Source organism: Pseudophryne corroboree, chromosome 6, assembly GCF_028390025.1.
Source record: "Pseudophryne corroboree isolate aPseCor3 chromosome 6, aPseCor3.hap2, whole genome shotgun sequence".
NCBI lineage: Eukaryota > Metazoa > Chordata > Amphibia > Anura > Myobatrachidae > Pseudophryne > Pseudophryne corroboree.
In genome coordinates, this window is record NC_086449.1 from 797,050,007 (window position 1) to 797,076,038 (window position 26,032).

Below are 26,032 nucleotides of genomic sequence, written 5' to 3' on the forward strand. Positions count from 1 at the left end.
ATGGAGTCACTCAGAGCAGTGATAGCGAACCTGGAAGAAGGGGACTTTATGGTATCCTTGGACATCAAGGATGCGTATCTCCACGTTCCAATTACCCCTCACACCAGGGGTACCTCAGGTTCGTTGTACAAAACTGTCACTATCAGTTTCAGACGCTGCCGTTTGGTTTGTCCACGGCACCTCGGGTCTTTACAAAGGTAATGGCCGAGATAATATTTCTTCTTCGAAGAAAAGGCGTATTAATTATCCCATACTTGGACGATCTCCTAATAAGGGCAAGGTCCAGAGAACAGCTAGAGATGGGTTTAGCACTATCTCAAGAGGTGCTAAAGCACGGATGGATTCTGAATATTCCAAAATCCCAATTAATGCCGACAACTCGTCTGCTGTTCCTGGGGATGATTCTGGACACAGTTCAGAAAAAGGTTTTTCTTCCCGAAGAAAAAGCCAAGGAGTTATCTGACCTGGTCAGGAACCTCCTAAAACCAGGAAAGGTGTCTGTACATCAATGCACAAGAGTCCTGGGAAAAAATGGTAGCTTCTTACGAAGCAATCCCTTTCGGCAGATTCCATGCAAAGGGATCTGTTGGACAAATGGTCAGGGTCGCATCTTCAGATGCACCTGCGGATAACCCTGTCGCCGAGGACAAGGGTATCCCTTCTGTGGTGGTTGCAGGAGGCTCATCTATTGGAGGGCCGCAGATTCGGCATGCAGGATTGGATCCTGGTGACCACGGAGGCCAGCCTGAGAGGCTGGGGAGCAGTCACACAGGAAAGAAATTTCCAGGGAGTGTGGTCGAGCCTGAAAAAGTCTCTTCACATAAGCATTCTGGAACTAAGAGCAATCTACAATGCTCTAAGCCAGGCGGAACCTCTGCTTCAAGGAAGACCGGTGTTGATCCAGTCGGACAACATCACGGCAGTCGCCCATGTAAACAGACAGGGCGGCACAAGAAGCAGGAGGGCAATGGCAGAAGCTGCCAGGATCCTTCGCTGGGCGGAGAATCACGTGATAGCACTGTCAGCAGTATTCATCCCGGGCGTGGACAACTGGGAAGCAGACTTCCTCAGCAGACACGACCTTCACCCGGGAGAGTGGGGACTTCATCCAGAAGTTTTCCACATGCTATTAAACCGTTGGGTAAAACCAATGGTGGACATGATGGCGTCTCGCCTCAACAAAACACTGGACAGGTATTGCGCCAGGTCAAGAGATCCGCAGGCAATAGCTGTGGACGCGCTGGTAACACCTTGGGTGTACCAGTCGGTATATGTGTTTCCTCCTCTGCCTCTCATACCAAAGGTATTGAGGATTATACGGCAAAGAGGAGTAAGACTAGTGGCTCCGGATTGGCCAAGAAGGACTTGGTACCCGGAACTTCAAGAGATGGTCACGGACGATCCGTGGCCTCTACTTCTGAGAAGGGACCTGCTTCAGCAGGGTACTTGTCTTTTTCAAGAATTACCGCGGCTGCGTTTGACGGCATGGCGTTTGAATGCCAGATCCTAAAAGGAAAAGGCATTCCAGAAGAAGTCATTCCTACCTTGATAAAGGCAAGGAAGGAAGTCACCGCGAAGCATTATCGCCGTATTTGGCGAAAATATGTTGCGTGGTGCGAGCAGCGGAGTGCTCCGATGGAGGAATTTCAACTGGGTCGTTTTCCTACATTTCCTGCAATCAGGATTGTCTATGGGTCTCAAATTGGGATCTATTAAGGTTCAAAATTCGGCCCTATCAATATTCTTCCAAAAAGAATTGGCCTCAGTCCCTGAGGTCCAGATTTTTATCAAAGGAGTACTGCATATACAGCCTCCTGTGGTGCCTAAGGTGGCACCGTGGGATCTAAATGTAGTTTTAGATTCCTCGAATCCAATTGGTTTGAACCACTAAAGAATGTGGATTTGAAATATCTCACATGGAAAGTGACTATGTTACTGGCCCTGGCTTCGGCCGGGAGAGTATCTGAACTGGCGGCTTTGTTTTATAAAAGCCCTTATTTAATTTTCCATTCGACATAGGGCAGAGCTGCGGACGCGTCCGCATTTTCTCCCTAAGGTGGTATCAGCGTTTCACCTGAACCAGCCTATTGTAGTGCCTGCGGCTACAGACGACTTGAAGGACTCCAAGTTGTTGGACGTTGTCAGAGCCTTAAAAATATACATTTAAAGGACGGCTGGAGTCAGAAAATCTGACTCGCTGTTTATACTGTATGCACCCAACAAGTTGGGTGCACCTGCTTCTAAGCAGTCGATTGCTCGTTGGATTTGTAACAAAATTCAACTTGTACATTCTGTGGCAGGCCTGCCACAGCCTAAATCTGTTAAGGCCCATTCCGCAAGGAAGGTGGGCTCATCTTGGGCGGCTGCCCGAGGGGTCTCGGCATTACAACTCTGCCGAGCAGCTACGTGGTCAGGGGAGAACACGTTTGTAAATTTTTACAAATTTGATACCCTGGCAAAGGAGGACCTGGAGTTCTCTCATTCGGTGCTGCAGAGTCATCCGCACTCTCCCGCCCGTTTGGGAGCTTTGGTATAATCCCCATGGTCCTTTCAGGAACCCCAGCATCCACTTAGGACGATAGAGAAAATAAGAATTTACTTACCGATAATTCTATTTCTCGGAGTCCGTAGTGGATGCTGGGCGCCCATCCCAAGTGCGGATTATCTGCAATACTTGTACATAGTTATTGTTAACTAATTCGGGTTATTGTTTAGGAAGCCATCTTTCAGAGGCTCCTCTGTTATCATACTGTTAACTGGGTTTAGATCACAAGTTGTACGGTGTGATTGGTGTGGCTGGTATGAGTCTTACCCGGGATTCAAAATCCTCCCTTATTGTGTACGCTCGTCCGGGCACAGTACCTAACTGGAGTCTGGAGGAGGGTCATAGGGGGAGGAGCCAGTACACACCACCTGACCTGTAAAAGCTTTACTTTTGTGCCCTGTCTCCTGCGGAGCCGCTATTCCCCATGGTCCTTTCAGGAACCCCAGCATCCACTACGGACTCCGAGAAATAGAATTATCGGTAAGTAAATTCTTATTTTTCCATTTGAACAGGACAGAACTGGGAATCGTCTCCAGTTTCTTCATAAAGGGGTGTCAGCGTTTTCACCTGAAACAACCTCTTGTGGTGCCTGCGGCTACTAGGGACTTGGAGGACTCCAAGTTACTAGACGTGGTCAGGGCCCTAAAAATATATATATATATATATATATATACTTAGAACGGCTGGAGTCAGAAAGTCTGACTTGCTGTTTATACTGTATACACCCAACAAGCTGGGTGCTCATGCTTCTAAGCAGTCTATTGCACGCTGGATTTGTAGTACAATTCAGCTTGCACATTCTGTGCAGGCCTGCCACAGACGAAATATGTAGATGCCCATTCCACAAGGAAGGTGGGCTCATCCTGGGCGGCTGCCCGAGGAGTCTCGGCATTACAACTTTGCCGAGCAGCTACGTGGTCAGGGGAGAACACGTTTGTAAAATTTTACAAATTTTGATACTCTGGCTAAGGAGGACCTGGAGTTCTCTCATTCGGTGCTGCAGAGTCATCCGCACTCTCCCGCCCGTTTGGGAGCTTTGGTATAATCCCCATGGTCCTGACGGAGTCCCCAGCATCCACTAGGACGTTAGAGAAAATAAGAATTTACTTACCGATAATTCTATTTCTCGTAGTCCGTAGTGGATGCTGGGCGCCCATCCCAAGTGCGGATTGTCTGCAATGCTTGTACATAGTTATTGTTACAAAAATCGGGTTATTACTATTGTTGTGAGCCATCTTTTCGGAGGCTACTTCGTTTTGTTATCATACTGTTAACTGGGTTCAGATCACAAGTTGTACGGTGTGATTGGTGTGGCTGGTATGAGTCTTACCCGGGATTCAAGATCCTTCCTTATTGTGTACGCTCGTCCGGGCACAGTACCTAACTGAGGCTTGGAGGAGGGTCATAGGGGGAGGAGCCAGTACACACCGTGTGACCTAAAAAGCTTTTTTAGATGTGCCCCGTCTCCTGCGGAGCCCGCTATTCCCCATGGTCCTGACGGAGTCCCCAGCATCCACTACGGACTACGAGAAATAGAATTATCGGTAAGTAAATTCTTATTTTAAAAAGCCAGATCCACATAAGACCTTTTTAAAGCCAGATCCAACATAACATATATTTGAAAAGCCACTTCCACATAAAATAATTGAGAAAGAAAGATCCACATAAAATATGCTGAAAAAGCCAGATTCACATAATACACTGCAGCTCACCCATGGGTAACTCCAGCCAGTATACTCCCTGCTGTGTCATTCCAGTCAGCACCCTCATGTGTCACTACAGCCCCCCCCCCACACACACCTTGTGCCATTGCAGCAGCCACTTATGTGTCCTCTGTTTGCCAGGGGATACTGTCGTTAGGTCGACATGCATTAGGTCGACATGGTCACTTGGTCTACATGGAAATGGTCGACATAAGTTTTTCACATTTTCTTTCATTTTTTGAACTTTTTCATCCTTTACGATCCACGTGGACTACGATTGGGAATAGCAGCCTGTGCCAAGCGCAGCGAGGCACCTTGCCCAAAGTATGGCGAGCAAAGCGAGCCATGTGAGGGGACACAGTGCACTAATTGGGGTTCCCCGTCACTTTACGAACAAAACGACACCCCTAAAAAAGAAAAAAAAACTTATGTCGACCTTTTCCCACGTCGACCTAATTCATGTCGATCTAATGACTGTCGACCTAAGTCTTGTTGACCTAATGACCCATACCCGTTTGCCAGTGGGTGTCTCACCTCTAGTATCTGGCTCCCTCAGTTCTCAGTCCCCATAGTGCTGCTGCCTGTCTGGCTGGAGTGCAGCAGTTTCCGGATCTGTTGTGGTCACATGACTTTGAGTGTCGGGAGCCACATTTGAATAAAGAAAGAGCCGCATGCTGCTCAAGAGCCACAGGTTGGCCACCGCTGTTCTAGACCACACCCTTCTTAGTAAAAAGTGGAGATTCTGTATCTATCATGGTCAAATTTCCCTGTAAATGCGATAAAAGGCCATGTAAGTGGAAATAGTGGATCTGAGAGTGGACTCTGGAGCCAGTCGATATACCGTGAGATTGGGCGCACATATCTGCCATTTGTGGTAGTGTATAATTGCCGGTTTGCTAGGGAAAACTTGCGAAGCCAACATGCGTAATGTTCCAGAACCGCACATCGCTTCCATCTCTTAGTATTAAACCCTCCCACAGACAGGGGGGCAGATGTAGTAACCTGGAGAAGGCATACGGAAGTGATAAACCAGTGATATGTACAAGGTGATAAAGGCACCAGCCAATCAGCTCCAATATGTAACTTAACAGTTAGGAGCTGATTGGCTGGTGTGTTTATCACCTTGCACATATCACTGGTTTATCACTTCCTTATGGCTTCTCCAGGTTAATACATCTGCCCCAGGTTTTTTTTTTATCAGAGATCGATCTGTCATAAAGAACGCGTTTCCTGTCTGTTATAAGGCGATTCAGTGTGATTTACCGGCGGGCGGGATTCCAGCTGTCCATATCCCGACAGCGGCATCCTGCTCGCCAGAATGCAGGCAGCGGGGAGAGAGCAAAGAGTCCCCTTGCGGGCTCGCCACGATGTGGGCTCGATGACTCGCCACAGGTTCTATTCCCACTCTATTGGTGTTGTGGACACCCACGAGTGGGAATAGTCCCTGTTAGTCTGCATGCCGACTGTAGGACTTGTGAACGCTCGGGATCCCGACGTCGGCATGGTGACCGCTGGGATCCCGAGCGCCGGTCACATGACTGGATCCCGCTGTCACAATGTTATCTTTATATACATTTACAGCTAATATACTTTATAACTATGAGGGTATACTACAGATACATTTTATGCTATTTTAAGTCAAGTCGAATAATACAACACTCATGGCCACAATACAGATGTACCAAGGCATCCTTCTGATCTGCTTTCCTTGACGTTCGTCTTTTACCATGACAACCATGTTGCCCTAATGCGTGTCAGTGAGAAGAGCGCAATAGTTACTCCCATGATTTTCTTTGTAAAACCATGCATGCACCACCTGGGTATCACACATCCCTTGACAGATCCATCCTATAACCCATCAGTCTTTGGGGGTCATTCCGAGTGGATCGCTAGCTGCCGTTGTTCACAGCGCAGTGATCAGGCTAAAAATGGGCATTTCTGTGCATGCGTATGCTCCGCAATGCGAAAGTGCATCGTACGGGTACAAAGCCCGTTGTGGTTGTGCACAGGTTGTAGCAAAGTTTTCAGTCGCACTGACGGCCGCAAGAAGATTGACAGGAAGGGGGCGTTTCTGGGTGTCAACTGACCGTTTTCAGGGAGTGTTTGCAAAAACGCTGGCGTGTCTGAAAAAACGCAGGCGTGGCTGGACGTTCGCTGGACGGGTGTATGACGTCAAATCCGGACAGGAATAGGCTGAAGTGATTGCAAGCGCTGAGTAGGTTCAGAGCTACTCTGAAACTGCACAAACTGTTTTTGCAGAGCTCGGCTGCACATGCGTTCACACTTCTGCTAAGCTAAAATACACTCCCCAGTGGGCGGCGGCATAGCGTTTGCACGGCTGCTAAAACTATCCAGCGAGCGATCAACTCGGAATGACCCCCTTTATGTGAACACAAATCTGTCATCAGCTTAGCCAAATGTGTGTTGAGTAAATACTATTTGATCATCCTCGCTACTTAACAGATAGCCTGCACTCTTTTGTGTAGGTCTTTTTCTACATACAGTATGTTAACAGTAAATATGTCCAACTGAAAATGAGCCCATTAACTTTTATATAAAGTGCTCAAATTATCATGAATAAGGACTGAGCTATTGTTTCACATAACATCACAGTAAAATATGACAACGATTTACATTATACGATATAAAGCCTTCTACCAAGTTCTAGAATGGCACAGTTCAGGGTTATGGGGCCTCTGCCTTTTGGAAGATGCTTAAGTGCACCAAGTCTCCTGACTGCTTTCTAATGGGTAGTTCTTTTGATTAATAGAACATGTTAATAAACAGCACTTGTGAAAGCTAGAAATAATACATTTCCACATAAAGGTATTAATATACTAGTTTATATTGGGAGGCATTTGATATCCCGGCGCTCAGCATACCGGCGCTGGGATCCCGACCACCGGGATACCGACAACTATTCTCCCTCTTGGGTTGTCCACGACACCCCTGGAGGGAGAATAAATGGCGTTGCGCACCACCGTGCCTGCAGCGTGGCGAGCGCAGCGTTGGTGTGACGTAGGACACCGGTTTATTTTTCTGTTTATTTTTTCGTTTAAACTGTTTTTATTGGTTTTGTAAGACACAAAATATACTTTGAATACAAGAAAGTTGCAAACATTGCAAATACAGAGTTTGTGGCGTATTAATTGAACAAGTACAAAGTCTGCAAAAGAGTAGTATCTAATCTTGCGAACAAGACATTTTTATGTATAATGAAACCATTAAGCATCAAATATACATCATTTCTCTGACGTCCTAGTGGATGCTGGGAACTCCGTAAGGACCATGGGGAATAGCGGCAACGCAGGAGACTGGGCACAAAAGTAAAGCTTTAGGACTACCTGGTGTGCACTGGCTCCTCCCCCCATGACCCTCCTCCAAGCCTCAGTTAGATTTTTGTGCCCGGCCGAGAAGGGTGCATTCTTGGAGGCTCTCCTGAGTTTCTTAGTAAAAGTTTAGTTTTAGGTTTTTTATTTTCAGTGAGACCTGCTGGCAACAGGCTCACTGCATCGAGGGACTAAGGGGAGAAGAAGCGAACCTGCCTGCTTGCAGCCAGCTTGGGCTTCTTGGCTACTGGACACCATTAGCTCCAGAGGGACCGAACACAGGCCCAGCCTCGGAGTCCGGTCCCAGAGCCGCGCCGCCGGCCCCCTTACAGAGCCAGAAGCAAGAAGAGGTCCGGAAAATCGGCGGCAGAAGACATCAGTCTTCACCAAGGTAGCGCACAGCACTGCAGCTGTGCGCCATTGCTCCTCAGGCACACCTCACACTCCGGTCACTGAGGGTGCAGGGCGCTGGGGGGGGGGCGCCCTGAGCAGCAATAGAAACACCTTGGCTGGCGAAAATACATCACATATAACCCCCAGGGCTATATGGATGTATTTTAACCCCTACCAGAATACAGCAAAAAGCGGGAGAAAAGTCAGCCGAGAAGGGGGCGGAGCCTATCTCCTCAGCACACGGGCGCCATTTTCCCTCACAGCTTCGCTGGAAGGACGTCTCCCTGACTCTCCCCTGCAGTCCTGCACTACAGAAAAGGGTAAAACAAGAGAGGGGGGCACTAATTAGGCGCAGTATAAATAAAACAGCAGCTATAAGGGGAAAAACACTTCTATAAGGTTATCCCTGTATATATATAGCGCTCTGGTGTGTGCTGGCATACTCTCCCTCTGTCTCCCCAAAGGGCTAGTGGGGTCCTGTCCTCTATCAGAGCATTCCCTGTGTGTATGCTGTGTGTCGGTACGATTGTGTCGACATGTATGAGGAGGAAAATGGTGTGGAGGCGGAGCAATTGCCTGTAATGGAGATGTCACCCCCTAGGGAGTCGACACCTGAGTGGCTGAGCTTATGGAAGGAATTACGTGATGATGACATGAGACAGCCGGCTACTCAGCTCGTGCCTGTCTAGGCGTCTCAAAAGCCATCAGGGGCTCTAAAACGCCCGTTACCTCAGATGGCAGATACAGACGCCGACACGGATACTGACTCCAGTGTCGACGATGAAGAGACGAATGTGACTTCCAGTAGGGCCACACGTTACATGATTGATGCTATGAAAAATGTTTTACATATTTCTGATAATACAAGTACCACTAAAAAGGGTATTATGTTTGGTGAGAAAAAACTGCCTGTAGTTTTTCCTGCATCTGAGGAATTAAATGAAGTGTGTGATGAAGCGTGGGTTTCCCCCGATAAAAAACTGATAATTCCTAAAAGGTTATTAGCATCATACCCCTTCCCGCCAGAGGATAGGGCACGTTGGGAAACACCCCCTAAGGTGGATAAAGCGCTCACACGTTTGTCAAAACAGGTGGCACTACCGTCTCCTGATAGGGCCGCCCTTAAGGAACCTGCTGACAGAAAGCAGGAGAATATCCTAAAATGTATATACACTCACACGGGTGTTATACTGCGACCAGCAATCGCCTCAGCCTGGATGTGCAGTGCTGGGGTGGCTTGGTCGGATTCCCTGACTGACAATATTGATACCCTGGATAGGGACAGTATATTACTGACTATAGAGCATTTGAAAGATGCATTTCTATATATGCGGGATGCACAGAGGGATATTTGCCGACTGGCATCAAGAGTAAGTGCGCTGTCCATTTCTGCCAGAAGAGGGTTATGGACGAGGCAGTGGTCAGGTGATGCTGATTCCAAAAGGCATATGGAAGTATTGCCTTACAAAGGGGAGGCGTTATTTGGGGTAGGTCTTTCAGACCTGGTGGCCACGGCAACTGCTGGGAAATCCACATTTTTACCCCAGGTAGCCTCTCAACATAAGAAGACGCCGTATTATCAGGCGCAGTCCTTTCGGCCCCATAAGGGCAAGCGGGCAAAAGGCTCCTCATTTCTGCCCCGTGGCAGAGGGAGAGGAAAAAGGCTGCAGCAAACAGCCAGTTCCCAGGAACAGAAGCCCTCTCCCGTTTCTGCCAAGTCCTCAGCATGACGCTGGGGCTTTACAAGCGGACTCAGGCACTCCCCTAAAGTCTGCTTTACCGACGTCTCCCTCCGACAGGGAGGCGGTATTGGAAGCCATTCACAAGCTGTATTCCCAGCAGGTGATAATCAAGATACCCCTCCTGCAACAGGGACAGGGGTATTATTCCACGCTGTTTGTGGTACCGAAGCCGGACGGCTCGGTGAGACCTATTTTAAATCTGAAATCCTTGAACACTTACATACACAGGTTCAAATTCAAGATGGAGTCACTCAGAGCGGTGATTGCGAACTTGGAAGAAGGGGATTATATGGTGTCTTTGGACATCAAGGAGGCTTACCTCCATGTCCCAATTTACCCTTCTCACCAAGGATACCTCAGGTTTGTGGTACAGAACTGTCACTATCAGTTTCAGACGCTGCCGTTTGGTTTGTCCACGGCACCCCGGGTCTTTACCAAGGTAATGGCCGAAATGATGATACTCCTTCGAAGGAAGGGAGTTTTAGTTATCCCGTACTTGGATGATCTCCTGATAAGGGCAAGATCCAGGGAACAATTGGTAGTCGGGGTAGCACTATCTCAAGTAGTGTTGCGGCAGCACAGTTGGATTCTCAATATTCCAAAATCGCAGCTGATCCCGACGACACGTCTTCTATTCCTAGGGATGATCCTGGACACAGTCCAGAAAAAGGTGTTTCTCCCGGAGGAGAAAGCCAGGGAGTTATCCGAACTAGTCAGAAACCTCCTAAAACCAGGCCAAGTGTCAGTGCATCAATGCACAAGGGTCCTGGGAAAAATGGTGGCTTCCTACGAAGCAATCCCTTTCGGCAGATTCCACGCAAGAACTTTCCAGTGGGACCTGCTGGACAAATGGTCCGGATCGCATCTTCAGATGCATCAGCGGATAACCCTGTCACCAAAGACAAGGGTGTCTCTCCTGTGGTGGTTGCAGAGTGCTCATCTTCTAGAGGGCCGCAGATTCGGCATTCAGGACTGGGTCCTGGTGACCACGGATGCCAGCCTGCGAGGCTGGGGAGCAGTCACACAGGGAAGAAATTTCCAGGGCTTGTGGTCAAGCCTGGAGACATCACTTCACATAAATATCCTGGAGCTGAGGGCCATTTACAATGCCCTAAGCCAAGCAAGACCTCTGCTTCAAGGTCAGCCGGTGCTGATCCAGTCGGACAACATCACGGCAGTCGCCCTCGTGAACAGACAGGGCGGCACAAGAAGCAGGAGGGCAATGGCAGAAGCTGCAAGGATTCTTCGCTGGGCGGAAAATCATGTGATAGCACTGTCAGCAGTGTTCATTCCGGGAGTGGACAACTGGGAAGCAGACTTCCTCAGCAGGCACGACCTCCACCCGGGAGAGTGGGGACTTCACCCAGAAGTCTTCTACATGATTGTAAACCGTTGGAAAAAACCAAAGGTGGACATGATGGCGTCCCGCCTCAACAAAAAATTGGACAGGTATTGCGCCAGGTCAAGGGACCCTCAGGCAATAGCTGTGGACGCTCTGGTAACACCATGGGTGTACCAGTCAGTGTATGTGTTTCCCTCCTCTGCCTCTCATACCCAAGGTACTGAGAATTATAAGACGGAGAGGAGTAAGAACTATACTCGTGGCTCCGGATTGGCCAAGAAGGACTTGGTACCCGGAACTTCAAGAGATGCTCACAGAGGACCCGTGGCCTCTGCCTCTAAGAAGGGACCTGCTCCAGCAAGGACCCTGTCTATTCCAAGACTTACCGCGGCTGCGTTTGACGGCATGGCGGTTGAACGCCGGATCCTGAAGGAAAAAGGCATTCCGGAAGAAGTCATTCCTACCCTGATCAAAGCCAGGAAGGATGTGACCGCAAAACATTATCACCGCATTTGGCGGAAATATGTTGCGTGGTGCGAGGCCAGGAAGGCCCCAACGGAGGAATTTCAACTGGGTCGATTCCTGCATTTCCTGCAAACAGGAGTGTCTATGGGCCTAAAATTAGGATCCATTAAGGTTCAGATTTCGGCCCTGTCGATTTTCTTCCAGAAAGAACTGGCTTCAGTTCCTGAAGTTCAGACGTTGTCAAGGGGGTGCTGCATATACAGCCTCCTTTTGTGCCTCCAGTGGCACCTTGGGATCTCAATGTAGTTTTGGGGTTCCTAAAATCACATTGGTTTGAACCGCTTAAATCTGTTGATTTGAAATATCTCACATGGAAAGTGGTCATGCTGTTGGCCCTGGCTTCGGCCAGGCGCGTGTAAGAATTGGCGGCTTTATCTTATAAAAGCCCTTACCTGATTTTTCATACGGACAGGGCAGAATTGAGGACTCGTCCACAATTTCTCCCTAAGGTGGTTTCAGCGTTTCACCTGAACCAGCCTATTGTGGTACCTGCGGCTACTAGGGACTTGGAGGACTCCAAGTTGCTGGACGTTGTCAGGGCCCTGAAAATATATGTTTCCAGGACGGCTGGAGTCAAAAAATCTGACTCGCTGTTTATCCTGTATGCACCCAACAAGCTGGGTGCTCCTGCTTCTAAGCAGACTATTGCTCGTTGGATTTGTAGTACAATTCAGCTTGCACATTCTGTGGCAGGCCTGCCACAGCCAAAATCTGTAAAAGCCCATTCCACAAGGAAGGGGGCTCATCTTGGGCGGCTGCCCGAGGGGTCTCGGCTTTACAACTTTGCCGAGCAGCTACTTGGTCAGGGGCAAACACGTTTGCTAAATTCTACAAATTTGATACTCTGGCTGAGGAGGACCTGGAGTTCTCTCATTCGGTGCTGCAGAGTCATCCGCACTCTCCCGCCCGTTTGGGAGCTTTGGTATAATCCCCATGGTCCTTACGGAGTTCCCAGCATCCACTAGGACTTCAGAGAAAATAAGAATTTACTTACCGATAATTCTATTTCTCGTAGTCCGTAGTGGATGCTGGGCGCCCATCCCAAGTGCGGATTGTCTGCAATACTTGTACATAGTTATTGTTAACTAAATCGGGTTATTGTTGTTGTGAGCCATCTTTCCAGAGGCTTCTCTGTTATCATGCTGTTAACTGGGTTCAGATCACAAGTTGTACGGTGTGACTGGTGTTGCTGGTATGAGTCTTACCCGGGATTCAAAATCCTTCCTTATTGTGTACGCTCGTCCGGGCACAGTATCCTAACTGAGGCTTGGAGGAGGGTCATGGGGGGAGGAGCCAGTGCACACCAGGTAGTCCTAAAGCTTTACTTTTGTGCCCAGTCTCCTGCGGAGCCGCTATTCCCCATGGTCCTTACGGAGTTCCCAGCATCCACTACGGACTACGAGAAATAGAATTATCGGTAAGTAAATTCTTATTATTATCAAAATACACTAGTTTAATTGGTACACAAAATGAAACAAGGAGCCAGGATGAAAGTGTAGGAGCCAGACCACCGTCCCCCAAACCCCCCCCCCCCCAAAAAAAAAAAAAAATAACTAACTAAAATCCACCTTCCCCCAGGAAACCCCCCCATACCCCCTGCAGCCACATTACTGAGAAGCTTCCCCCAAACCCCCCACGGCCACACAACTAAGGGGGTACCCCCATGCAAACTGGCCCTCCGCAGCCACCACCCCCCATCCCCTGTGCAAACAATCCTCCCCGCCTTGTGGCTACATCAATACCCCCTCCAAAGCCGCAATCCCCGGCCACTCACAGACCCTCTTATCGGAAAGCTCTATGCGGCCGGAGTTTGGAGTCAGCAGTCAGCACACGCCAGGACGGACACTCAACACACGCATTCCCGTGCATGAAATGTCTGTCGCAATACAGGAACGCCCATGAAACACTGCTGGGGCTGAAGAGGAATTGCTTCCTCCATAATCTGGTAGCCAGGCAGCAAAATCTAGGGGCCATAGCGACTTGGCCCCTGGGATTTGTTGAGCCCTGATTTAAAAAGTGTCTGCTGAGTGACATATGATACAGTCTACGGAAAAGGTGTTGGAATCAGAGTATCCCTGGGAAAATACCCTGCTAAAGGCTCCAAAGCTTATTCCCAAAGAACGGTCTGGTAAAGTTTATGCATCAATGGTATCCATGGAGGGACAGTCCGGTTCATGTAAATCGTGGCCTCTCACCTGCTGTGGAACTACACATCCCAGCCTGTCCTGCCACAGTATTAGTATGCCCTAATAGCAAAACTGTGACAAGGCATGCTGGTACATGTTCCACAGAAGTGGGAGTGCTGCATGTTGAATGGGTGTGGATTATTAGATCTACACTAAAAAGGTCTACAGTCAATAGGTCTACCATCTACCACTAATGGTAGGCATGCATTAGTTTCACTTTTCTGCCATAAACAAGCCCCGTTAGTGTACCACATCCCCTCGCATGCCTCGCTTCGCTCGCTATGCTTTGGGCAGGGTACTGTTCCCAATTGTAGTCCATGTGGATGGTAAAGTATAAAAAAGTTTTGAAAGATGAAAATCAAATAAAGAACTTGTGTCAACCTTTTGAACTGCTTACCTTTTACATGTCGACCTTTTGACTGTGTGTAGGCTGCTTGCACAAGCTGACGGGGTCATGCTGGTGACACACAGGACGGGTTATCAGGAGAGGTCACCCCGATCAGCCGTCTTGTGTACCCACATTTAGTGAGGTAGTCACTTGCAGCCTATAAAATGGAGTCGTCAAAAGCAGCAGTCTAATGTGTTTCATTGGACTTGGCAATTTCATCAGAGACTCAAGTGCTAAATAATTAAATCAACATTTTTCATTGGTTATACTTTAAGGCTGTTTACCCCCAGTGGTTTTTATTTGCCCTTGAAACGCAACCTTTATTTGTACTCATCTGCATTTGAACTTCTGTGTATACTTTGGGGTAGATTTACTAGTGAGAGGGCAGTCAAAGCTTTATCTGATAGTTTTAAATCGTCAGTAGGAATAAATGCTTAACAAGCCGATGATCTGCGTATTTGACAACCCCTTCGTTAGTAAATCTATCCCTATGTCTGAACTAGTGACTACTGATGTCTGTGGTGTAATTGTTTTGCATGCTGGATTTACCATGAACACAACAGTTACACCAAGAAGTAGCCATGGCTTATTCATTTAGAATGTCGGGAACCCTAACAGGAAGACACACGTGTTTTATAAAAAATAAATATATATATAAATGCTTTTAATTGCTTTCCCTGTATTAATTGCCTTTTAAAAGATCATTTGAAACTCCAATGCTGATACAATTATCTTTATTCTGTAAAGGAAAATCAAACTTGATGGATGCGTTTAGTTTTGTAATGGGTGAGAAAACAACTAACTTAAGAGTTAAAAGTCTTCGAGAACTTATTCATGGAGCAAATATAGGGAGACCGGTCTCTTCCACTGCCAGTGTGCACTTGGTCTATTGTGAGGAGGATGGGGAGGAAACAACTTTTTCCAGGATTATTGTAGGTATGAAGAAAATGTAACAATGATGTTCTTATTGTCTGGTTCTTTTGCTGTTTTATTCAGGTTATTTCTCATGTAAAATAAAAAAATAAAATAAATAGTGCTAAAATACCTGTATGGGAAACTTCACAGCACAGTACTTACTATGTAAGGCAAATGCATCTAGTATGCTATTCTTTCCAACCTGTTATGGCAAAACCTACTAGTGAGTTTGTGGATTGTTAGATTAAATAAAGTCACCTATTTCTAAACCGCAAAACAGTGAAATGCCACTAAAATCTCACATATTTTAGTAAGATGTAAGCAGTGGGAGGCAATGCTAATCTAACTCAAGTTCTAACAGGATTTCAGTCACTAATTAGAAAAAAATCGTTAAGGTTAATTTGATGGGATAGAGGCTGTTGTACAAAACATGCTGAAAGAGAGTGCTGGCTATGCATCTCCGCAGGTCCCGATCAGGTGATTTAATCCCCAACTGGGTGATTTTCTTTATAAAAGGACTTCTGGCATCTCCACAAATAGAGGAAGAGGGTTACTTTGCTGTATGCAGCGTTTTGAGAGCAATTTCAGTGCGCAGAAAGCAGGTGAGGAAAATAACCTGGTTCTACTACACAGGGAAAAGGGGGTCTCAGGATTATAACTGAGGGGGCGGGATGTATTGCCACTGAATTTTATAGCAGCGAGCATGCATCATACTTCATTGTGTGAGTAAACTATAAAATAGCGAAATTTTCTGTATTAAGAATTATGAGAACAAATAATGTATGAGCCAATCAAATCAACTTGCCACAATTTAAGGAGCCATAGAAAATGGGCATCTATTGGCCCCTGCATAAATGTAGCTAGCCGCAGTCGTTTTTCCTGGTGTCTTGGCTGCCTGGCTCCTGGGATTTATCCAGCCCTGCATTAACTATTGATACATTTATTTTTAACAGTATTGTAGTGTTCCGTGGAAGGCTTGCAACTGCAGACAACTTTTATTTGCTGTAAATAATCTATGAAAGATGTGATAAAGTTTATCCTGTCATGGTGCAATTGGTAAATCACATCAACCACCTTTTTGTTACCTTTTATTGTAATTTACAGTTTCTCTTATCAAGCTATTGGGGGACGCTGGACCATGGGGAAATAGATTTTCCATTAGGACTAACGCATTTTAAATGAATTCATACTGTTGCTGCTCCTCCCGCTGCTCAGAGAAGCCTCTCAGCCATCGTCGCTGGACTGCATTCAAGTAGGCTTGTGAGGAGAAGGGCTTTGAGCCTTGGACTATTACACCGGAGATATTCAATTACAAGCCCCTTTGCTTGCAAAGTAAATACATGTCTAACGCGCACTTACTCATAGATTCTGGGTTACTAACTCATAGAACTATGGGTTACCATGTTTGCTGCGACTGCAAAGAGGGCAGAAAGCCTTACTGCGGATTTCTGTTCAAGCCTCATGAGGGTGTGAGCAGAAATCTGTGTTAAGTGCAGCTTGTGGGCTGCAATTGAATAGCCTCTTCTTGGAGGCTAATTGAAGCATTGAGGTTAATTGATGCAGGCCCAGGAGCACCAGGGGAATTTTCAGATAAGCCACCACTGGTCTGGCCATGTATTGAGTGCAGAGTCTTCAGTTTGCTAGTAAGGAGGTTCAGTTGGGGGCAGCCTGGATGATGGTTGTCCACGTTATGAGCAGGTAGGCCAGAAAGGGGTAATCCTAAAACAGTAGCTGATGTGCTTGGCCATAGGGGGAGTGGCAACCATCGAGGTTCCACCTTACCAGAGTTTGCTTCAAGGACTAAAGTTTGCCAAAACACACACAGTGCTGATAACTCCTGATCTTCCTCTCCTGTATAGCCAACAGCAGGAAGTAAAGGTTTTTTATCTGCAGTTGCAGGGTTAATTTTCCCGTTCTGTGTATTTTGTAGCTGTCTTGTTGTCTCGTGATATCTGTTACGATTGATAAAGGGATTCATTCCATGTCTAAGCCTGTAAAATGTTTTATTGTAACTTTTTATACTTGTTCAAAGTTACAGTCTTTGCGCAGATAGATGCCTTTTGCACAGGTGGTAGGTTTGGAGTGTAAGAAGACTCTGGAGTCATGGCCTTGTTCAGATGATGTCTTATTGGAGCTGGAGAGGAGCTGATCATTATCCATGTAACCTTTGTGAAGAGTTCCTTACTGTTAGGTCATTTGCCAAAGTCACAGAGGTCCTGTTTCAGTCCTTTCACACTGCTGGTAAAGGTGAGGTTTACCTTTACCAGAAGTCTTCTGCCCTTCGTGGTGGGTAGAATAGTGCCCCCACCTTTACCAGCAGTCTTCTGCCCTTTATGGAGGGCAGCATAGTGCCCCCGCCTTTACCCAAAGGCAGGGTAAATAAACAACATAGAGCAAAAGTTAGGTGCAGATCGGGAGAAAGGACTTCAGGAATTCAAAATAATAAAATGATTAGATCTGTGATCTGAAGAATTAGTAAGACTCATATATATACAAGGAGTGCTAATAAGTTGTAATCAAAATTATAACTAGCAGTGAACCATCTCAAACAGCAATAAAAAAATATTTAAACTTTGCTAATAATTACAATTCCACAGACCAAAATACACAGCCACTGTACACTAACAACAATAGACATGATTTAAGACCTCTCTCTCGCTCTGTCTCTATATCCTATATAATAAAAGGCTAATGCTGCTCCTAACCTGTATGGGGGGATTCAAGTGTTTTGTGTTCCAGTGGACACTAGATGGCGCCTGGCGGAGCAATTCAAGTGTTGCCCCATTCAGGGGCTCACAGCTACTGACATTACTGTTATGTTGTTCCATCATTTTGACAAGCTGTTAACTAGTGTACAGTGGTGCTTGAACGTTTGTGAACCCTTCAGACTTTTCAATTTTTCTCTAGTATCCATAAGGGATATTGGGGTGGATCTAGTATGATGGGGTATAGACGGGGTCCATAGGAGCCAGTGCACTTTAAATTTCTCATACGTCCTAGAGGATGCTGGGGACGACATCAAGACCATGGGGTATAGATGGGATCCGCAGGAGACATGGGCACTCTAAAGACTTTTCATTGGGTGTGAACTGGCTTCTCCCTCTATGCCCCTCCTCCAGACCTCAGTTTTAGAAATGTGCCCAGTTCGACTGGATGCACTCTGAGGAGCTCTACTGAGTTTCTCTGAAAAGACTTATGTTAGGTTTTTTATTTTCAAGGAGATCTGCTGGCATCAGACTCCCTGCTTCTTGGGACTGAGGGGGCAGAAGCAGAACCAACTACCTCAGAGTTTCATGGCTCTGCTTCTGGCTGACAGGACACCATTAGCTCCTGAAGGGAACTGAACGCTAGCCGTGTCTAGATGCTCACTCCCACAGCACGCCGTTACCCCCCTCACATAGCCAAAAGTCAGAAGACATGTGAGTATGAGAAAATTGATCTTCAGTCAAGCAAGTGACGCTGAGGTGCAGAGCGGCTGGCGGGAGCGCAGCGCGCCGTTGCTGCCCACACACACAGGCACTGCGGGGGGGGGGGGGGGGGGGCCCTGGGCAGCAAGAAAAATACCTCAAACTGGCTAAAAGGGGGCATAAGATGCTGCTGGCACAGCCCTACCACCCCCAGTATAAATAAGTCAATATACTGAGTGTAAGGACGCGCCATTGTGGGGGCAAGCTTCTTCCTCAGGCAGCCAGCACACTACTCAGCGCCATTTTCTCTCCTCAGTCTGCAGAGAACACGCTGGTCCTCTCCTCCACTTCTGACAAGTACAGGGTGCTATAAAGGGGGGACACAGCGATTGTGGTGCATTTGATAGTGTAGATTACTATTTAAAAGCGCTTTTGGGCTGTGGACATACTGTGTTCACAGGCAATACTGGCGCTGGGTTTGTGAACTGGCTGCTCCTATCCTGTGTCCCTCTGACAGATTTTACTGTGGGTCTGTCCCCAAAATAAGTCCCAGTGTGTCTGTGAGTGTGGTGTACACGTGTGAGGCATGTCTGAGGCAGGGAGATCATCCCCGGAGGAAGCCATTTTAGGGACACAGAGTTGTAATGTGGTGGTGCTACCGGCACACCAAGAGCCTGCATGGGTGAAAGAGCTACGTGACAGTATGCATCTGATTAACCGTAGATTGGATAAGTCTGAATCTAAGGCTGCATGCTGGAGAAAATCTGTGGAAGTGATTTTTCAGGATGCTGTTATTCCTTATGCGGGCTGCCCCTCTGGGTCACATAAGAGACCATTTGCAAATGTTGTAAACACTGATACCGACACGGATTCTGATTCTTGTGTCGACAATAGTGAATCCAGAGAGAGAGATCATAAATTGGCAAAAAGTATACAATATATGATTGTGGTTATAAGGGACGTGTTGAAGGTTACGGAAAGCACTCCTGTACCTCAGGAGCAAGCTTATATATGTAAGGAAAAGAAATCCAAAGAACTAAATGCTCTGTTTGAAGGGATGTGGGTGAATCCTGATAAAAGATTTCGTATTCCCAAAAGGATTCACATAGCTTATCCTTTCCCGGTTGAAGACAGGAAAAATGGGTGTCACCCCCTGTGTTAGACAGTGCACTTTCCAGGTTGACAAAGAAGGTAATTCTCCCTGCTCCTGGCACGGCTTCTCTTAAAGAGCCGGCAGACCGCAAAATGGAAACGACATTGAAATCCATTTATGTTACCAATGGTACACTGCTCAGGCCCACTATTGCCTGCGCATGGGTGAGTCGCGCTATTGAAAAATGGTCAGAAAGCATGTAATCAGAAATTGATATGATTGATAAAGATGAGATACTCCTTAAGTTAGGGAATATCAAGGACGCTGCCGCCTACATGCTGGAAGCAATGAAGGATATTGGACTTTCGAGTTCACAAGCTGCTACCATGGCAGTATCGGCTAGGCGGGCGTTATGGATTCGCCAGTGGAACGCGGATGCAGATTCCAAAAGAAACATGGAGGCTCTCCCATATAAAGGTGAGGCCTTATTTGGCGATGGCCTGGATGCGTTAGTTTCAGCGGCTACCGCAGGTAAGTCAACATTTTTGCCCTCTGCGCCTGCACCGGCAAAAAAGACCTATCACCCGCAAATGCAGTCCTTTCGGCCCAATAAATACAAAAAGACGAGAGGTTCCCCCTTCTTTGCAGGTAGGGAAAGAAGCCCACAGCGGCTCCAGGTTCCCAAGAGCAAACGTCTACCCCTAATTCTGCCAAATCCCCAGCATGACGCTGGAACTCCCTTGCGGGAGGCCGCTCGGGTGGGGGCACGTCTCAAACTCTTCAGCAAGGAATGGATTCTGTCTGGCCTAGACTCCTGGGTGTTGCAAATAGTATCCCAGGGATACAAACTAGAGTTTCAAGACGTTCCCCCATGCCGATTTTTCAAATCGACTGTCACAACTGAGGGTTTTGGCTGACAGGAGAAAGCCTCAGTTGTAGGGGCTGAGAGGAACTTAAACCGGGGAGGTTTAATCAGACCCCTGGACATGTAAGTGTTAAAAGGAAACCCGAAGGTGTGACCATGACAACCAGGTAAAAGTCAAAATAAAAGTTTATTAACAGACTCCGTGTAAACAAACAGCATTCAAGGTAAATAATGGCAATGATAAATAATATGATTCCTGGAGCACTCTGACCATGAAATGGTTACACAGGACACTGGTAGGTAAGAACAGCTGTTACAGTCCTTAGATGGAATAACCTTACCAGGCCTGGCTGTAGTAGTGAAGATATCCAAGGAACATGCCAGTAGATGGAACAGATGAAGTTGGTAACTTGAATCAGCTGTTGTAATTGCTGGATGTAACCAGCCAGGTGGTAAGACACGGAGTGGATGCGGAATGGAATCAGCCAGATGATAAAGTCACTGAATGAATGCTGGGTGGAACCAGCCAGGTGATGAAACACGGAGTAAATATAGTAAGATGCTAGGTAGCGTGGAAACAGAGGAGTTGAAGGATGATTACCGGTGGTAGTGGATACTGCTGGAAGCAGATGAAATAGCTGGAAGCTGGAAACTGGATCAGCCACGGAGGACTGCAGAGTCAGGCTGCACCGCAGGATGGTAGGCAGGTGCGGGTCTCTTTGGTGGATGCTGGAGGCAGGAGCTGGAACCTGGAAACACAACCACAGGAGAGAGACTGGAACAAGGTATGACAAAGTACTGACCATTTGCTGGCCCAGGCACAGGATACTTATACCTGCAGCAATGCAGGTATTGGCTGGGCAATTATGCAGATTTCCAGGCAGTGGATTGGAGGAACTGAAGCATGTGATTGAATCCAACATGGCTGCGCCCATGTTAGAACTTGGAAGGAAAACTGGTTTAGGAAACCATGTGGAAACATAACTGCAATGGCGGCGCCGGCCGCAGAGGACAGGAGACGCCAGACTGAAAAATGTATGCTGATACTCGTGGATGACAACGGAGGCCGCGGCAGGCATGGAACACCACACTGACAACCTGCACCTATAACACAGGAGCGGCGGCGGAGGCCGCGGAGAACGGGAGACGCCATGCAGGATTCAAACATGGCGCCGCTGTGACAGCATCTCAGCGTGACAGGAGGAATGTGCAGTGTGTGGACACAGATGAGATCCGGCCTTGGAACGCTGAGCGAGCCTCAGGAGACATCTGAAAGGCAGGTAATGGCGTCCAGATACCCGGATCGTGACATCGACCTTGCCAGCTTCTCCGCCAGAGAGAGAAGCAGTAACAGCGGCAATCCAAAAATTATGTCAAGACCAGGTCATAGTCCTGGTCCCAAGGGCGGGGTTTTTATTCAAGCCTCTTTCTCTGACGTCCTAGTGGATGCTAGGAACTCCGTAAGGACCATGGGGAATAGCGGATCCGCAGGAGACTGGGCACAAAAGAAAAGCTTTAGGACTACCTGGTGTGCACTGGCTCCTCCCCCTATGACCCTCCTCCAAGCCTCAGTTAGATTTTTGTGCCCGACCGAGCTGGGTGCAATCTAGGGGGCTCTCCTGAACTTCTTAGGAAAAGTTAGTTTTAGGTTTTTTATTTTCAGTGAGACCTGCTGGCAACAGGCTCACTGCATCGAGGGACTAAAGGGAGAAGAAGCGAACCTGCCTGCTTGCAGCCAGCTTGGGCTTCTTAGGCTACTGGACACCATTAGCTCCAGAGGGACCGAACACAGGCCCAGCCTCGGAGTCCGGTCCCAGAGCCGCGCCGCCGGCCCCCTTACAGAGTCAGAAGCAAGAAGAAGTCCGGAAAATCGGCGGCAGAAGACATCAGTCTTCACCAAGGTAGCGCACAGCACTGCAGCTGTGCGCCATTGCTCCTCATGCACACCACACGCTCCGGTCACTGATGGGTGCAGGGCGCTGGGGGGGGGGCGCCCTGAGCAGCAATATGAACACCTTGGCTGGCTAAAATACATCACATATAACCCCCAGGGCTATATGGATGTATATTAACCCCTGCCAGATTCCTAAAAAAAGCGGGAGAAAAGTCCGCCGAGAAGGGTGCGGAGCCTATCTCCTCAGCACACTGGCGCCATTTTCCCTCACAGCTCCGCTGGAAGGACGTCTCCCTGACTCTCCCCTGCAGTCCTGCACTACAGAAAAGGGTAAAACAAGAGGGGGGGGGGCACTAATTAGGTGCAGTATAATATAAACAGCAGCTATAAGGGGAAAAACACTCTGTATAGTGTTATCCCAACATATATATAGCGCTCTGGTGTGTGCTGGCATACTCTCCCTCTGTCTCCCCAAAGGGCTAGTGGGGTCCTGTCCTCTTATCAGAGCATTCCCTGTGTGTGTGCTGTGTGTCGGTACGACTGTGTCGACATGTATGAGGAGGAAAATGATGTGGAGGCGGAGCAATTGCCTATAATGGAGATGTCACCCCCTAGGGAGTCGACACCTGAGTGGATGGGCTTATGGAAGGAATTACGTGAAAGTGTCAGCTCTTTACAAAAGACGGTTGATGACATGAGACAGCCGGCTACTCAGCTTGTGCCTGTCCAGGCGTCTCAAAGACCATCAGGGGCTCTAAAACGCCCGCTACCTCAGGTGGCAGATACAGACGCCGACACGGATACTGACTCCAGTGTCGACGATGAAGAGACGAATGTGACTTCCAGTAGGGCCACACGTTACATGATTGAGACAATGAAAAATGTTTTACACATTTCTGATAGTACAAGTACCACTAAAAAGGGTATTATGTTTGGTGAGAAAAAACTACCTGTAGTTTCTCTAACGTCCTAGTGGATGCTGGGAACTCCGTAAGGACCATGGGGAATAGCGGGCTCCGAAGGAGGCTGGGCACTCTAGAAAGATCTTAGACTACCTGGTGTGCACTGGCTCCTCCCATTATGACCCTCCTCCAAGCCTCAGTTAGATTTCGTGCCCGGCCGAGGTTGGATGCACACTAGGGGCTCTCCTGAGCTCTTAGAAAGTTATAGTCTTAGAATTTGTTATTTTCAGTGAGACCTGGCAACAGGCTCACTGCAGCGAGGGACTAAGGGGAGAAGAAGCGAACTCGCCTGCTTGCAGCCGGATTGGGCTTCTTAGGCTACTGGACACCATTAGCTCCAGAGGGATCGACCGCAGGCCCAGCCTTGATGTTCGGTCCCGGAGCCGCGCCGCCGTCCCCCTTACAGAGCCAGAAGCAAGAAGATGGTCCGGAAAATCGGCGGCATGAAGACTCTGTCTTCACCAAGGTAGCGCACAGCACTGCAGCTGTGCGCCATTGCTCCTCTCACACACTTCACACTCCGGTCACTGAGGGTGCAGGGCGCTGGGGGGGGCGCCCTGAGGCAGCAATAAAAACACCTTGGCTGGCTAAAATACCTCAATATATGGCCCCAGGGGCTATATATGAGGTAAATACCCCTGCCAGAATTCCATAAAAAACGGGAGAATAGGCCGCGAAAAAGGGGCGGAGCCTATCTCCTCAGCACACTGGCGCCATTTTTCCCTCACAGCTCGGCTGGAGGGAAGCTCCCTGGCTCTTCCCTGCAATTCTACAGTACAGTAAGAGGGAAAAGAGAGGGGGGGCATTAAAATTGGCACTGTATACAGTATATTATATAAAAGCTATTAGGGACAATTTCCCTGAAGGCATGTATATATATAGCGCTCTGGTGTGTGCTGGCATACTCTTACTCTGTCCCCCCAAAGGGCTTTTGTGGGTCCTGTCCTCGTTTAGAGCATTCCCTGTGTGTCTGCGGTGTGTCGGTACGGCTGTGTCGACATGTTGAATGAGGAGGCTTATATGGTGACAGAACAGAGGCCGATATATGTGATGTCGCCCCCTGTGGGGCCGACACCAGAGTGGATGGATAGGTGAAAGGTATTAACCGACAGTGTCAACTCCTTACATAAAAGGGTGGATGACGTAACAGCTGTGGGACAGCCGGCTTCGCAGCCCGCGCCTGCCCAGGCGTCTCAAAGGCCATCAGGGGCTCAAAAACGCCCGCTCTCTCAGATGGCAGACACAGATGTAGACACGGAGTCTGACTCCAGTGTCGACAAGGTGGAGACATATACACAATCCACTAGGAACATCCGTGACGTGATCCCGGCAATAAAAAATGTGTTATACATTTCTGACTTTAACCCAAGCACCTCTAAAAATGGGTTTTAGGTTTGGGGAGAAAAAACAGGCAGTGTTTTGTTCCCCCATCAGATGAATAAATGAAGTGTGTGAAAGCGTGGGTTCCCCCGTTAAGAAACTGGTAATTTATAAAAAGTTACTGATGGCGTACCCTTTCCCGCCAGGTGGATAAGTTACGCTGGGAGATATCCCCTAGGGTGGATAAGGCGCTCACACGTTTGTCAAAAAAGGTGGCACTGCCGTCTTAGGATACGGCCACTTTAATAGGTACCTGTTGATAAAAAACAGGAGGCTATCCTGAAGTCTGTATTTACACACTCAGGTACTAGACTGAGACCTGCAGATAGTGCTGCTGCAGCGTGGTCGGTGACCCTGTCAAACAGGGATACTAGTTGGCAAACATAAAAACATATTAAAGACGTCGTCTTATATATGGGGGATGCACAGAGGGATATTTTGCCGGCTGGCATCCAAAATAAATGTAATGTCCATTCTGTCAGGAGGGTATTAGAGACCTGTCACTGGACAGGTGATGCTGACTTAAAAAAGCGCATAGAGAGCCTTATAAGGGTGAGGAATTATTTGGGGATGGTCTCTGGGACCTCGTATCCACAGCAACTGCTGGGAAGAAATAATTTTACCTCAGGTTTCCTCACAGACAAAGGTACAGTCCTTTCGGCTTCAGAAAAGCAAGCGGGTCAAATGGCGCTTCCTTTCTGTACAGAGACAAGGGTAGAGGGAAAAAAGCTGCACCAGTCAGCCTGTTCCCAGAATCAAGATTCTTCCCCCGCCTCCTGTGAGGCCACACCATGACGCGGGTGCTCCACAGGTGTAGCCAGGTACGGTGGGGGGCCGTCTCAAAAATTCCAGCAATTAGTGGGCTCGCTCACAGGTGGATCCCTGTTTCTTTCAAGTAGTATTTCAGGGGTACAAGCTGGAATTCGAGATGTCTCCCCCCCAGCCGTTTCCTAAAATATGCCTTGCTGACAACTCCCTCAGGCAGGGAGGCTGTGCTAGAGGCAATTAATAAGCGGTATTCCCAGCAGGTAATACTCAAGGTGCCCCTACTTCAACAAGGACGGGGTTACTATTCCACACGGGTTGGGGTACCGAAACCGCATGGTTCGGTGTGACCCATTTTATATTTAAAATCCTTGAACACAAAAATTCAAGTTCAAGATGGAATCGCTCAGGGCGGTTATTCCAAGCCTGGACGAGGGGGATTACATGGTATCCTGGGACATCAAGGATGCTTACCTGCATGTCCCCATTTACCATCCTCGCCAGGAGTACCTAAGATTTGTGGTACAGTATTACCATTACCAAGTCCAGACACTGCCGTTTGGACTGTACATGGCACCGAGGGTGTTTTATCAAGGTA

General features: G+C 47.9%; 1 protein-coding gene across 2 annotated transcripts in view; it reads left to right on the forward strand.

Annotated features, from left to right (window-relative positions):
- Positions 1–26,032, forward strand: part of SMC1B (structural maintenance of chromosomes 1B) — a 619,466-nt gene that overhangs the window by 44,717 nt on the left and 548,717 nt on the right. For both annotated transcript variants that reach the window (XM_063928898.1, XM_063928897.1), the window contains exon 2: positions 14,901–15,089. In XM_063928898.1, coding sequence (XP_063784968.1) covers positions 14,901–15,089 — 189 coding nt within the window. The remainder of the gene's footprint in view (positions 1–14,900; positions 15,090–26,032) is intronic.